This window comes from Schistocerca cancellata, chromosome 2 (assembly GCF_023864275.1).
Source record: "Schistocerca cancellata isolate TAMUIC-IGC-003103 chromosome 2, iqSchCanc2.1, whole genome shotgun sequence".
NCBI classification, from domain to species: domain Eukaryota; kingdom Metazoa; phylum Arthropoda; class Insecta; order Orthoptera; family Acrididae; genus Schistocerca; species Schistocerca cancellata.
This window is the reverse complement of record NC_064627.1, coordinates 238,957,560-238,972,521: the sequence shown is the minus strand read 5'-3', so window position 1 is coordinate 238,972,521 and position 14,962 is coordinate 238,957,560. Positions and strand designations below refer to the sequence as shown.

General features: G+C 42.9%; 1 protein-coding gene across 1 annotated transcript in view; it reads right to left on the bottom strand.

Annotated features, from left to right (window-relative positions):
• The window catches only part of LOC126144848 (solute carrier family 22 member 7-like), a 213,456-nt gene that overhangs the window by 39,961 nt on the left and 158,533 nt on the right, over positions 1-14,962 (bottom strand). The window contains exon 7 of the mRNA XM_049915516.1: positions 6,704-6,872. Within this exon, the coding sequence (XP_049771473.1) occupies positions 6,704-6,872 (169 nt within the window). The remainder of the gene's footprint in view (positions 1-6,703; positions 6,873-14,962) is intronic.

Here is a 14,962-nt window from a genome sequence, read left to right as displayed (position 1 = left end):
ACAAAGCTTTACGTCTCCCCTCAGCCCGTCAACACCGACATGGGATTGTTGATGACTGGAAACAAGTTGCCTGGTCGGACGAGTCTCGTTTAAAATTGTATCGAGCGGATGGATGTGTACAGGTATAGAGACAATCTCATGAATCCATGGACCCTGCTGGTCGGAGTGACCGAGCGGTTCTAGACGCTTCAGTCTGGAGCCGCGCGACCGCTACGATCGCAGGTTCGAATCCTGCCTCGGGCATGGATGTGTGTGATGTCCTTAGGTTAGTTAGGTTCAAGTAGTTGTAAGTTCTAGGCGACTGATGACGTCAGAAGTTAAGTTCCATAGTCCTGAAAGCCATGGACCCTGCATGTCGGCACGGGACTGTTGAAGCTGGTGGAGGCTCTGTGATGGTGTGTGGTGTGTACAGCTGGAGTGATATGGGATCCATGATACGTCTAGATACTACCCTGACAGTTGATACTTACGTAAGAATCCAGTCTGATATTCAAAGTAGATATCAGTTTAAGTCGTACCCTGGTACAAAGTTACGTAGGCCCAGGGGACTGATTCCGACATCAAACAAGTTTTACAAGCATAGTATACTCAAATGTATAAACAAGACGGAAAGTGTAACCTAGGATACCTTTCCTTGTGACACAGAAAACATAACTAAGGGGGAACAAGTTTAGCGCCAGTGGTGGGATTCCAGCAGGCTTTGTCTGCCTGAGAAACATCACATTTTACCAAAAACTGAGTCCAAGATTCGCAGCTATGCATGTAGCTCACGTATGTTCAGTTTATTTCAAAAATTATTACATCAGCTCATCACAAACAGCGTCGGTCTCCCACCAGGTCAACTGTGAGGTTACAGTACATTATGAACTGCATTCACTGCAAAAATAACTTGGAGGGAGGTACCGCCCCACGATTGGCTGTCACATATATTCATTTTGAGAGCTGTTCGGATTCCTGTACACGTCTATGATAGAAGAGCATGTAGGTGAGGACAGGAACAAAAAAAAAATAACTATGGCAAGCAAAAAAATAACATACTGAAGATCCAACACAGATTCAAAATTAAAGAATGTGTAAGATGGTCGTGTCATTTTGATTTTTGTATGTTATCGATGTGCATGTAAGAGAAAGAGCAAGTTACGTTACTGTGAAATATCTGTTGTCTTGTCGTGACACAGTCTTTGCCTCTGCTCAATTTGATACATTCTTAGTTGAAATGCGGTAGCTGACGGACGTATTCTGTAGTGCTGTGTGGACTTGTGATGGTATATGTTAGATGAAGAAAGATTGATTGTAGAGGACAGCAAGGCTGAAGACGATGTACACGTTAAAAGGTGAAATGAATATAAATTTTGAATAATGTTATTATTTTTTGAAGAGAAGAAGTTTGAGGCTGGGCTGCAACATTGCGCAGTTAGCTTGTCGGAATGATTGTTTTTAGCTAGATAACTTGCTCAGAGCTGAAAGAAGGACCACCCTACCTCTCTGAGTTACACACTAACATATTAATTGATCAAGCTGTTTGATTTTTATAGAAATTCTCTGTTAACATTGTATCCGCTTTAAATCGTTGTTCACTTTGTTAAGCATTATACTGTTGAGACCAATGTCTTGTGTGAAGTTCACGCGAAGTATTACTCTGTCTTTTTGAATACACACTTCAGTCCAAAATCGTTGTCCTGGAATATCATTTCATAGGAATAGCTGCTCTCCCCATCCCACTGTTTATCATTACGCATTGCCACATTGTACCATATGGTATGGACCTGTTTGTGTATAGTTTGGAAATTTTACCAGGAGTAGGAACCTAGCTTAGCCGCCCTCTCCTTGCTGTTTGCTGTTGTGCTTTCCAGAAATCTGCAACAATGTTGTCAAGACGCGAGTTAAGTGGAAAGTTTGATTAGGGCCAGATAACTGTTTTAGTTGATTTGCGCATTTAATGTAAAGACAAACTGAATTACAGTAAGTTATAGTTCAATTCAAATAGGGTTCTGTTTAGTCAAAGGTTAGGATACGAGGTTAAGTTGGATCACAGTTTGTGGGGACATAATTTTCGTAATACGTAGGCTTTTTGTGTTTGGGAGGTAAAGCTGGGCTAAATTTCATACAGAAACAAAACATAGTGGAAAGGTTACAAACCATTTGTGAATACAAGTATCCAGTGATAATGGCACAAAGGTGCTGAAACGTAATTGGGCTATAAAAAAAAATGGTTCAAATGGCTCTGAGCACTATGGGACTTAACTTCTAAGGTCATCAGTCCCCTAGAACTTAGAACTACTTAAACCTAACTAACCTAAGGACATCACACACATCCATGCCCGAGGCAGGATTCGAACCTGCGACCGTAGTGGCCGCGCGGTTTCAGACTGTAGCGCCTTTAACCGCTTGGCTATAAAAAAAGATTTATCGTTTGCGCAATAGACAGGCCGGAATCCTCAGTAGTTGAATGGCATATGCAGTCAGTATTTCACACGTTGGCTCCATTATCTTTAATTACATTCAAGCACGCTATGTGCGTGTGCGCGGGCACGCGCGCGCGCGTGCTTATTTGTGTGTGTGTCTGTGTGTGTGTTTCGTGGAGTGAGGGGGGGGGGGGGGGTCGTAGCGGCGGTGTTCGCTGTCCGCTTTGAAAGAGGTTGAGTCTACAGAGTCATGCAACACAAGCGCGGTTCACGCACGCGGCACGATACGCAATATGACACGTTCCAATGAAGGTGACGCGAGGAGACACGACGCCTATCATTGTGACATTTTTGTGTTGGCATTGGGATAATACGATATGAGTAGGATATGCGACGCGAGATGCGACTCGCCATGCGACAAGCAACAAGACAGTACGAATAATGCTCCAGTTTCATCTGCAATCGTCTACTTCTACATCTACATCATTACACTGTAATCTAAAATTACGTGCCTGGCAAAGGATTCATCGAACCATCGTCAAGCTAATTCTCTACCGTTCCATTCTCGAAGAGCGTGCGGGAAAAACGAATACTTAAATCTTTCAGTGCGAGCTCCAGTTTCTCTTACTTCTTTTCGATGATCACTTCTCCCTGTGTACATGGGCGCCAACAAAATGTTTTCGCAATCGGAGGAAAAAGTTGGTGATTGAAATTTCATCAGAAGATACTGCTGCAACGAAAAAACCGCCTTGTTTTTAATTATTTCAACCACATCGCTGGCACTTTCTCCACTGTTTCGCGATGTTAGAAAACGAGCTGCCCTTCATTGAACTTTTTCGATGTCCTGCGTCAGTCTTATCTGACACGGATCCCACACGTCACAGCAGTTCTCCAGACGAGTGCGGACAAGCGTGTCGCAGGCAGTCTCCAGTAGAAATGTTGCACTTTCTAAGTGTTTTGCCACTGTGTCACTGTCTTTGGTTCACTTCCCTCACATGATCTGTGTGAGCGTTGAAGTTAATTTATACGTATTCGTAATCCGTAAGTATTTAGTTGATATCACACCCTTTAGATTCGTGTGATTTATCGTGTAACGGAAATTTAGTGGACTGCTTTTAGCACTCACGTGGAGCTGTTCTGAGCGGAATTTATTGTGGCTTATCATTATTTACTGCTCAAGGAACTGGAAAAGAAAAAGAAGTACTGGGTGCACCCATACGATAATATAAATATCAAACATTATTCAACAGTTGTTTCTCGTGGGTTGTCCCAATACGAATACAAATTCCACGAGTTCGACAGAGTGAATCCAGCCAGTTTCCACTTTTTGGAGCAATTGCTCTGGCAAAGCAGGACACAGATTTTCTACTAGCTATTTCTCCTGCTGAGGATCTACTCATTACGATACGGTAATTTGATGAAAGTGTGCGAATGACGTTAAAAGAGCCATTACGAAAAGCTAATTTTTTGTAAGACAGTCTACCATGGTATTTTATTCAGTGTGATACATACAGAGAAATGTTTACAGATTTGTAAATCTAGGGTAGAATTTCACAACCTTTCACTTTTGCAGAGTAGCATATGATTCAGTTTGAGGAGTATTCAGAAGAAACTTGGTTCGGTTTGAAGTGAGATAAGTTGCTAGCGATGGTGTAGCACTGTGTGCTACACTCTGTGTAGGGGTAGACAACGTTACTAAAGAAATAAAAGAACCCCATGGCGCTAAGGAAAACGCCGAAAGGTTCTCCCTGGCTTTATCCAGCTGCTCGTTCAGCACTGACAGGAATTTCGGTTTCAGATCTCTTTCACGCCTTTCACAAAGTGTTGTGAAATCAGGAAACACAAACTGAAAAAAACATCGAGTCAGCATCATCAGCTTACGATGTTGTCTTCGGTCTATGTTTCCTGATTTCAGGATACTCTGTAGCAGGCGTAAAAGAGATGTGAAATCTAAATTCCTGTTACGATGCAGCCGCAGCTCCACACTCTGCATATATGGGCACAGTGTGTAGCAACAGCCACATGTGAGGCACTTAGCTGCCAACCTCGTCAAGCACAAGCCCCAGTATACCTCACGTACTTTATCGAGAACTGAAAGAGGTATTGTCGTTCTTCCAGGGTTAAGGACATTTCGATATGCTAGCGACACTCCATGCGCAATAATATATGGCTTAAACGCACCGAACGTAAACTGCCGAGCGACTACATTCTTCACTGCAAAGTTTACAAAACATGCGCGGCGTTTTTCTTTACCGTCTCAGTCATGTTTTCGTATGAGAGAGGCCAAAGTTCGTAATAATTGACGGAAGAAATGATTTCTGGAGCTCTCCAAGGTAATTTTATAGGCTCTTTATACGCTCTCTGCTGTTCCTTATCTACATAGACGGTTTAGAAGACAATCTGAGCTACCGTCGTAGGTTGTTCGTAGATGATTGTATACTTCACCGCCTAGCAAAGTCATCAGAAAATCAAAACAAATTGAAAAACGATTTAGAAAAGGTATCAGTATAGCACGAAAATTAGCAGCTGGCCCTAAATAATGAAAAGTGTGAGGTCATCCACATGAGTGCTAACAGGAATCTGTTAACCTTCGGTTGCACGATAAACCACATCTAAAGGCCGTAAATTCAACTAAATACCTAGAAAGTACAATTAAGAACGATTTAAATTGGAAAGACCACATGTTGTGTGGACGGGAAACTAAAGAGTGCGTTTTATTGGCAGATTACTTAGAGGATGTAATAGATCTACTACAGAGACTGCCTGCTCTACACTTGTCCGACCTCTTTTAGAATACTGCTGCGCGGTGTGGGATCATTAGTACCAGATAGAATTAACGGAGTACATCGATAAAGCCGGGTTCGATTCCCGGCTGGGTCGGAGATTTTCTCCGCTCGGGGAATGGCTGTTATGTTGTCCTCATTATCATTCCATCATCATCAGTAGAAGGCAACGGGAAAGCACCACTGGAATCACTTCCCTGGACGCTCATGCGGTGGAACTCTCTGACGAGGCTTCCCCATGACAAGACCTGCCGTAAGGCAGAACACAAAGTAAGTAAGTAATCGATAAAGTTCAAAGAAGGGCAGAACGTTTTGCATTATCGCGAAACAGGGGAGAGTGTGTCACTGAAATGATACAGGATTTGGGGTGGACGTCATTAAAACAAAGGCGTTTTTCGCTGCTGCGGAAACTTCTCACGAAATTTCAGTCATCCAGTTTCTCCTCCGAATGCGAAAATATTTTGTTGCCGCCGACCTACATAGGGAGAAACTATCACCATAATAAAAGAAGGGAAATCAGAGCTCGCACGGAAGGATACAGGTGTTCGTTTTTTCCGCTCGCTATACGAGATTGGAATACTAGGGAATTGTGAAGGTGGTTCGATGAAGCCTCTGCAGAGGCATTTAAGTCTGATTTGCAAAGTATCCATGTAGATGCAGATGTAGATTTCACGATATCTATCGGAAATAATAAAAAAAATTTATTATTAATCTTTGATGTGAGACTCTAAGCTATACAAAAATGATTATTTTTACTGATTGTTTTTCTCATAATGGGATTAGAGAGGCTACATAGCAGAGAACACCCACAAATCCCAAAACTGTGGTTTTTAGTATTTTATGGGAAAATCATATTTTTTACAGTGAAGCTAACTACTTAGACGGATGTACATTTAGTTCATCTACATAAAACAATTTGTTTTTATTGATTGGCGACTCCATGGAGTGCTGTGTGCACAACGACCATATATGTTAAATTCAAAGGAACGTTCAGCGTTGGCCGTAATACTGATGTTTTATTGATAGCAGAATCGACTTTCGATCACATAGTGATCATCTTCAGTGTTGGAAGCTGTGGTGAACAAATTAAACTCGGACACTGGGATCACGTTATCAATAATCAAAACTGAGAAGCGATCACAATGAGTTATGAGCACTGAAGATGATCACTATGTTACCGAAAGTCCATTCTGCTATCAATAAAACATCAATATTACGGCCAACGCTGAACCTTCCTTTTAATTTGTTTTTAGGCACACCGGATAATCAAAAATTTCTCTCCCCATGTATGATGCGACACAAGTCGCGTGGAGCCACCGACACTCTGTGTAGCGCTGTGTGGTACGATAGAGACACGTGTCGGTGTTGTACCCCTGTTGTCTCATTGTGAACCAGTTAAGTCGCTTGCACTACGTTTCTCTGCACACTGCCAACACAGGTTGTTTCTGCGACATATCGCGTCTTGCATCGCGCATCGTGCAGTAGCAGGGGTAGCTGCTCGGCGGTCGCACTCACCAGATGGCGAGCAGGAAGGGAGCCACGGAGACGCCGGTGGCGGCAGTGAAGTGTCGCCAGTCCGGCAGCAGCAGCGCAACCAGTGGCGCCGCCATGTGGCCCGCCGCCCAACCAGTCAGCTGCGTCATCGTCACCAGGCCGCGCTTGCTGCCCGGCACCAGCTCTCCCGCTGTAAACAAAAGTCACCAGTCTCGTGGCGTGTCCACCTCCAGCATCACCACCACGCCAGTCTCCTGGCCTGGCACCAGCTGTCATACTGCACACATCAACAAACGGGACCAGTCCGACAGTAAGACAAATTGCGTTACAGTTTTAATGGGCCTCCAGGATGAGCTCACAAACAGTGTAACGTTAAGTGCAGAACAATGACAGTTGAAATGTTATATATGAACTGGAAATAGCCTTCCAGCAGCCGTCGCCGTGAGTATTGTCGTCCAGGGCATGCCTAAAAGGCTACAGCTTGTCTTACCTTGGATCGGAGTGGGTGTCACAAACGATCAACCCTAGTATAGGTCCAAGACATGTACACGCTAAGACATAATCATGCAAAATTTGAAGTGTTCGTATGTGATACTATGATGTCCATGTCCATGAGTGATGATAGCCTAATCATGAGGGATTGGAACGCGGTAGAAAGGAAAGGAATGGGTGACACAGTTACGAGAGAATGAGCTTGGTGGTCCGAATGAGAGAGGAGAACGGCTAAGTTCTGCAATAAATTTCAGCTATTAACAACAAACCTGTAGTGGACTGACCCGATAGCCAATCCACTAGGACTTGTAGCCGAATAGCACGCGTTTAATCTCACGCAGGTTGGCGTGAGGTCTGGAACAGGTCAGAGAAATAAGACTAGCCAAACAAGAGTAACTGGTAGAATACTTAACTTTAATCCACAATTGGTGAACATCGCTCTTGTTGATACATTATATAATCTCAATATAAACTGGTCATGGCGCCTTGCTAGGTCGTAGCAAATGAAGTAGCTGAAGGCTATGCTAACTATCGTCTCGGCAAATGAGAGCGTATTGGTCAGTGTAGCTTCGCTAGCAAAGTCGGCTGTACAACTGGGGCGAGTGCTAGGACGTGTCTCTAGACCTGCCGTGTGGCGGCGCTTGGTCTGCAATCACTGACAGTGGCGACACGCGGGTCCGTCGTATACTAGCGGACCGCGGCCGATTTAAAGGCTACCACCTAGCAAGTGTGGTGTCTGGCGGTGACACCACAAAACCCACTGTTCAAAAATCACAGGACGCGTAGGCATACTTAAAAAAGACCCGTACACATGAGAACACACCAGCTGGATTCCATTATGGTGAGATATAGATTTCGAAAAATCGCAATCTATTAATGACGAAGAATAAACACCAAATTTAAGAGAATCGTCCAGAAAAATCAGTGTGGAAAACAGAAATTTAAGATAAAAATTGTGATGGCGAGCAATTTTTTATCTTAAATTTCTTTGTGACTGATGCCCTTTTGGCATATTTATTATTTTATAAATGACATATAAGTACTGCCATTCTTGCACGGTGATTCTGTACTTATAATCTGTATCATACGTTTTTAGTCATAATTCTGTGACCATGTTATAGACCATTCTTTCATTTAAATTCTGAGGAAGACACTCCTAGCAGTGTCGAGACCCGGTTAATTCGTTAAAAATAGTGACCAAGGGCTGTTTTCTTTCAGTTATAACTATTTACGGTCTCTGAACGTGCAGCCATGTACAAAATTTTGTGTGAGTTAGAACCGTGTCCAGTCGCCTGCGTGTGCCGATGGCAGTCGCTAGAGCGAGCCACGGGTGAAGCGAGGTGGATCCGGGAGAGGGTTCATGCCGAGGGGACGAGAAGGGAGCGCAAGTGTCTGCTCGCTCGCAAGAGCACGATGTACGATATCGCTGACAGCAGTTAATTGTGGCTCACGGAACTTGTCAGCGGCAGCACTGGAAGGAATTGTGGTGAGAACCGTTATATTCCTCGTGACGAAGTCCTGTGGTCTGTCATTATTAAATGAGAGTGCACAATAAGTGACAGTCCGCTTGTTGTAGCCATGTCCGGAAGAGCAAAGGCTCTTTGACAGGTGTTATTATTCTTGGACTTCGAGGTGTCCGACCACGCCCCATTCTGGTTGAGCCAGGCACTGTTCTTGTTTAGCACTTCCCCTGCGCCGAGCAGTACCAAGTCACAAACCGGTTTTCCTTTTTTTTTTTAGATCATTGTTCATTATGCAGGTTTCGCATTTCCTCTTCTCTTTGAAATGCGTTATCTCATATAGTTTTTTTTTCTTAGAACTCAAACTGGTTGTTTATGTAATGTGTTGGCTGTTAACTACGCGGCAAGTTGTATTGCTGTTGTGGTGTCACCGCCAGACACCACACTTGCTAGGTGGTAGCTTTTAAATCGGCCGCGGTCCGCTAGTATATGACGGACCCGCATGTCGCCACTGTCAGTAATTGCAGACCGAGCGCCGCCACACGGCAGGTCTAGAGAGACGTACTAGCACTCGCCCAGTTGTACAGCCGACTTTGCAAGGAACGGTTCACTGACAACTACGCTCTCATTTGCCGAGTCGATAGTTAGCATAGCCTTCAGCTACATTTGCTACGACCTAGCAAGGCGCCATTACCACGCCAGCCTGCGTGAGTTTAAGCGCGTGCCTTTCGGCTTCCTCTCATTGTGTCTAGGCTGTCTTGTCTAGACACAACAGCTGTGGTACTTTGCTGTGGGCAGTAGCGTCAGTTCCAACGCCATGTACCCTCCCTCCCCCCCCCACCCCCCCCACCCCCCACCCCACCACTCTGAAGTGTTTTTGACGACTGCTAACTGGCTCCACACTTTCGACACTGCACTTGTGGTAGTTACAAATTGCTTGAAGGTTTGGTTCGTAAAATCCTCCAAGCACTCCCTTAGTGACGTGAAATTGATGCAAATTTCTGTTGACTCGTAGCTATTTTATTGCGAGTAATAGTCAATTGCCCATTTAATAGTGTGTCAGATAAGGTCAAATAGCTCTAGCACCCGCCTTATGTTTTCTGTACTGAAATTCGTTTAATGTTTGAACGGGCTAGTTCGGGGCATCGATTTGCTGATTTTTTTGTATTAATTGTTTTTAATCACCAATCATTTAAAACGGTTAGTGCCTCCTTATTCATGCCATACTGAAATTTGTTTACCGTCTGAAGGGCTAGTGCCCGGCATCTACTGCTGAATTTCCCGCATTAAATGGTTTTTAATCACTACTCATTAAAGGGGGTAGCGCCCGCTTTTCTTTTGAAACATCCCCTTTGAAAAAATTTATAAATGACAGTGCTGGAGAACCTCTACGTTATTTGATTTTCAAACAGGAGAGCAAAACTCAACGTACTCAGACATTTACGTATTCTGATCAACACTGAAGTGACACACAATATTTTTAGCGCAACGCAATCTGACTTTCAATAATCCCTACAAAAGAATGGCCCTGACTAACAATAAACTATACTTTTCATGAATCACTTACCTCACAAAAATCTTCGTTACTCGAACTACTGCAATACAGCGAGCGCCAATACTGGCAGCTAAATAAATGATTCTAACTATTGAAGGCACTAACTACTGATAGGCATAGTTAGCAAATGAAAGATTTTGATGGAGAACAACAACGTATTTACCTTAATAGTGTTGAAAAGTCATTAGTTCATGACATCCAGTCTTACAAATTTCCTTTTTCTGACGGACACACGTCCAGATCGTCCGCTCTCAAAACTCTGCCATCTCTCTCCCCACATCCACCACTGCTGGCGGCTCACCTCCAACTGCACAACGCTACGCCCTGTTCACCCCCACTGCCCAACACTACAATAGCGAATATTCCAACAACGCCAACTAGCCACAGATTGCAAACAGCACAGTCAGTGATTTTCATACAGAGCGCTACGTGGCGTTACCAGCATAAAAACCTAAACAGCCTACTTACACTTTCCGTATCGAAATTATATTGACATTTGAAGGGGCTAGTGCCCGGCATTTATTTGCTGTTTTTTTTGCATTAATTGTTGTTAATCAGTTATCATTCGAAGGGGGTAGTGCCCGCTCAACCTTTCTATATTCGAATTTGGTTAACATTTGAAGGGGCTAGTGCGCAACATTTACTTGCTGATTTCGTATTGCTTGCCTTAAGTCACTAATCGTTGAAAGGGGCCAGCGTCGCTTTATGTAGTAGTGAAAATTGTTCAGTGCTCGACTTCTGTATTTAAATTGGCGTAACATCTTGCAGGGACTATTGTCCGTTTACCTTGCTATATCATAACCATTTTGACGTTTTGAGAGTCTAGTTTCCGACCAGTATTACATTTACTGTCGTGGATTTCAACTTGAGGAAAGGCTAATGGTCGGAACTTGTGCCGGCCGGTGTGGCCGAGCGGTTATAGGCGCTTCAGTTTGGAACCGTGCGACCGCTACGGTCGCAGATTCGAATCCTGCCTCAAGCATGAATGTGTGTGATGTCCTTAGGTTAGTTACGTTTAAGTAGTTCTAAGTTCTAGGGGACTGATGACGTCAGATGTTAAGTCCCATAGTGCTCAGAGCCATTTGAACCATGTTTTTGGAACTTGTCCCAGGTAATCTTACCCTGTGTCAATTAAGTGAACGAACTGGAAGAGCGTTGGGGCATTAACTATCAGTTTTCTGAACAGCTTAAGTGGCAAGAGTTGTTTACTAATTGTTTACGAACCGTAACTTATGTCTGGATTGATTAGTGTGTCAGCTCTTTCTCGCACCCGCGCTTTGCCGCGGTGCGATTGGTCGCAATCGTTTATTTATGCACGCGCGAAACAATTCAGCGGGGGTCGGCGCAACAGCGAGACGCGGAGGATGTCACGCTGGTTACGGAGAAGGGGCAGAGGCCCTGTCAGTCGTCATCGTTGCAGTACTGGTCGTGCCGTGGTCGGTGGTGGGCCGTGCGAGCCCGTAGTTTGTTTTGGCCGAGTACGGAAGCAGCGCCCGTGAGTAGACGAATACAACCGTCTGCATGCTATCACCGTGCCAACACTTCTGTCTGCCGCTGCCACCTGTAGCTGTGTATATTGTGGTGGGTAAGCTGTTTCCCCATCCAAGATCGTTCTTGTACGATTAACTGTTGGGTGTCCCTTTACGACTTTCGCGTTGAGCTGCGCTACCTCAAATGTGCTGCTGCGTTTGTGTATGGGAGTTCCTTGCCCTGTAGGTGCCGTTGTACTGTAAATAGGCTGTTTAGGTTTTTATGTTGGTAACGCCACGTAGTACTCTGTATGAAAATCACTGACTGTGCTGCGTGCAATCTGTGGCTGGTTGGCATTGTTGGAATATTTGCTATTGTAGTTTTGGGCATTTCGATATGAACAGCGTGTAGCGTTGTGTAGTTGAAGGCGAGCCGCCAGCAATGGTGGATGTGGAGAGAGAGGTGCCAGTTTTGAGAACGGACGATCTGGACGTGTGTTCGCCAGAAAAAGGAAATTTGTAAAGATGGATGTCTTGAATTCATATATATCTGATGACTTTTGAACATTATTAAGATAAATACATTGTTTATTCTGTATCAAAATCTTTCATTTGCTAACTATGCCTATCAGCAGTTAGTGCCTTCAGCAGTTGGAATCTCTTATTCACCTGGCAGTATTGGCGCTCGCTGTATTGCAGTAGTTCGAGTAACGAAAATTTTTGTGAGGTAAGTGATTCATGAAAGGTATAGGTTATTGTTGGCCAGATTAATTCTTTTGTAGGGATTATTGAAAGTCAGATTGCGTTGTGCTAAAAATATTGTGTGTCAGTTTAGTGATGATCAGAATAAGTAAAGAGAGAAATGTCTGAGTACGTTCAGTTTTGCTCAGCTGATTGAAAATCTAATAACGTAAGAGTTTTTCCAGCACTGTGATTCTTTACATCCAAAGGGAACGTTACAGTACTTACAAGTACTACCTGTGCCTATTGCGTAATTTACTTTGTCTAACTTACGAAAGCTGTGCAAATTGTTCAAACTGTGTAGAGCGTACGTCCGGGAAAATTTGCTGCAGTATTATTTCTTTATTTAAAGCCCAATGCCTGGCAAGTTCTATAAGCGCGACTGTGGCAAATTCTGTCATGTTTTTTGAAGTCTGTTGTGCTGAACAGCAGCATGTGTAATCTTAATTGTAAGTCAACCAAATTACTGGTAAAGGCTTCTCTTGCAGAACTTGATTACGTACTTCTTACCTCTGCTCATCTTTGTGCCCAAGCAACTCAAATTATACAATGCCATTTTAGTTGTCATTCCAAAGATGTAATTTCATCTTAACCCTGTAATGAATTACGCTTTTACTGCTTTGCGCACTGCTAGAGTATTTAAGCAAGCCTCCTACTTAAGTCATTTGATGGTTAAAGTTGCAATAATAATGTCTTACGTGCTTTAGTATTGCAATATACTTTAAGAACTTCGGTCTTGGCACTACGACCGCGGAAGGCTGCTGAGTTTGGGCACTACTGTAAGTGATGCATGTATTCTAAATCTACGAAATTTTGTAAATCAGGTTTTTGCTGTTTTAAACTATTCAAAGAATTTAACCCGTTTCGGAGCCGCCAGGCTTGTTAGTCCTCTGTCAGATAATTTCGTCTAAAATATTTGCACCGAACAAGTAGAATATGTCTAAAGTCTTTCCTTAAAACTTATTTCTTCTTTTTTTAAAAAAAGAAAATTGTATTGTGCAATTAAGTTTTGTCACAAGCTAAAACATAAGTTCCAAGTTAAAAAGAAATTCTTTTATTGAAGGAAATCACCGGCTGTAGTCTTAAATTAAAGTATGTGTTCTTAAACGTTACGCTTATTGCTTTGTAAGATTTTTCTGAATTTTTGTCTTTATTTATTATTTGAACAATTAGTAAGTTGTAATAAAATTGTGTCTATGTGTTATTACCATTGGTGGTTGTTTCGATGCCTGGTAAATAAAGTTTGTTGTTGAGAATCCTCTATCGACTTGGCCCTTTCATTCCCCGCAGCATTGAGACCTGCTATCAACATATCAGTTTAAGTTGTATATTGCTCAGGTACCAATGTACACTGTTGCTGTTTAATAAATGTGTTTAAATATTAAAAATTAGTTCATCGCCCGACCGCTTAACGCACCAGGATCCCTATATACCACCTATCAACCTCCAAAAAAGGCGCAGGTTTGCTTAGTAGGTACAAGGAAGGTAATGTCGAAGAAAATTTTGTTAACGGAAGAAATAATTCAACTGCTCAACGAAAGAAGGAAGTACATTAACGTTCACAAGGGAACCGTACGTACTTGCGCTCACGGATTTGATTCACGTTGACAGTGGGTTTAGAACATAGCTGGAACTTCAACTTATGTAAAGAGGAAAGCGCAATTCTCTCCCGATTCCGAGACAATGTTTCAAAGATTTAGGCAGAGAGACCATAGCCAAGTGATTAAGTGCTTAGTGTCATAGGAGTAAGGTCTCTGGATCGAACCTGGCTGCTGGTGTTTCTTTTCATTCCCTTGTAACTCTAACAACAGACTTATTATGAATCTCAAAACTGTCAGTATTAAATGATTCACATATTATTTGTGTAATATTTGTCCTCAAAAATAGGAAAACAAAATATTTGTAAAAGGACGCTGGAAACAAAATAGGATACACGACCATTTTGAACCAAATAAGAGTAATCTGACATTGTTGTTGTACTTACATTTCTTACACGTGTGGGGGAACTGCGCGAATAAGGATGATAATTATTGCGACACACAGCACACGTAAAGAACGGAGACTTTTTCATGACCATTGTTTTTTCAATGTTCCTACTGCAAAACAAACTTGATTTACACCCACCACATAGTTTCGTGGCGTTCCACCCGTATCTGATCATATCGTCGAACAGTGATGCAGCAAACTGATGGCACCGATTGACTGAATTTTTATGCATCTTCTCTTGTCGCTATCTCTATAGTGTTCGGTGATGTACGACCAATTTTATATAAGGTTTTTCACCTATCTGTAAAAATAAACGTTGCAGGACTGCACCAGCGGAGTACGTTTTGGAGGAATGGCCTAAATACTGCACGTTGGCAGACGCCCTCTATCTTGAAAAACTCCGTTGTACAAAACTGAGTTCGTTTGTCCTCCCCATGAGGAGCAAAAGAAATTCTTCGTCTCTCACGAATGGCTTCAAGATGTCAATGGTTCAATTGCCTCTGAGCACTATGCGACTTAACTTCTGAGGTCATCAGTCGTCTAGAACTTAGAAGTAATTAAACCAAACTAACCTAAG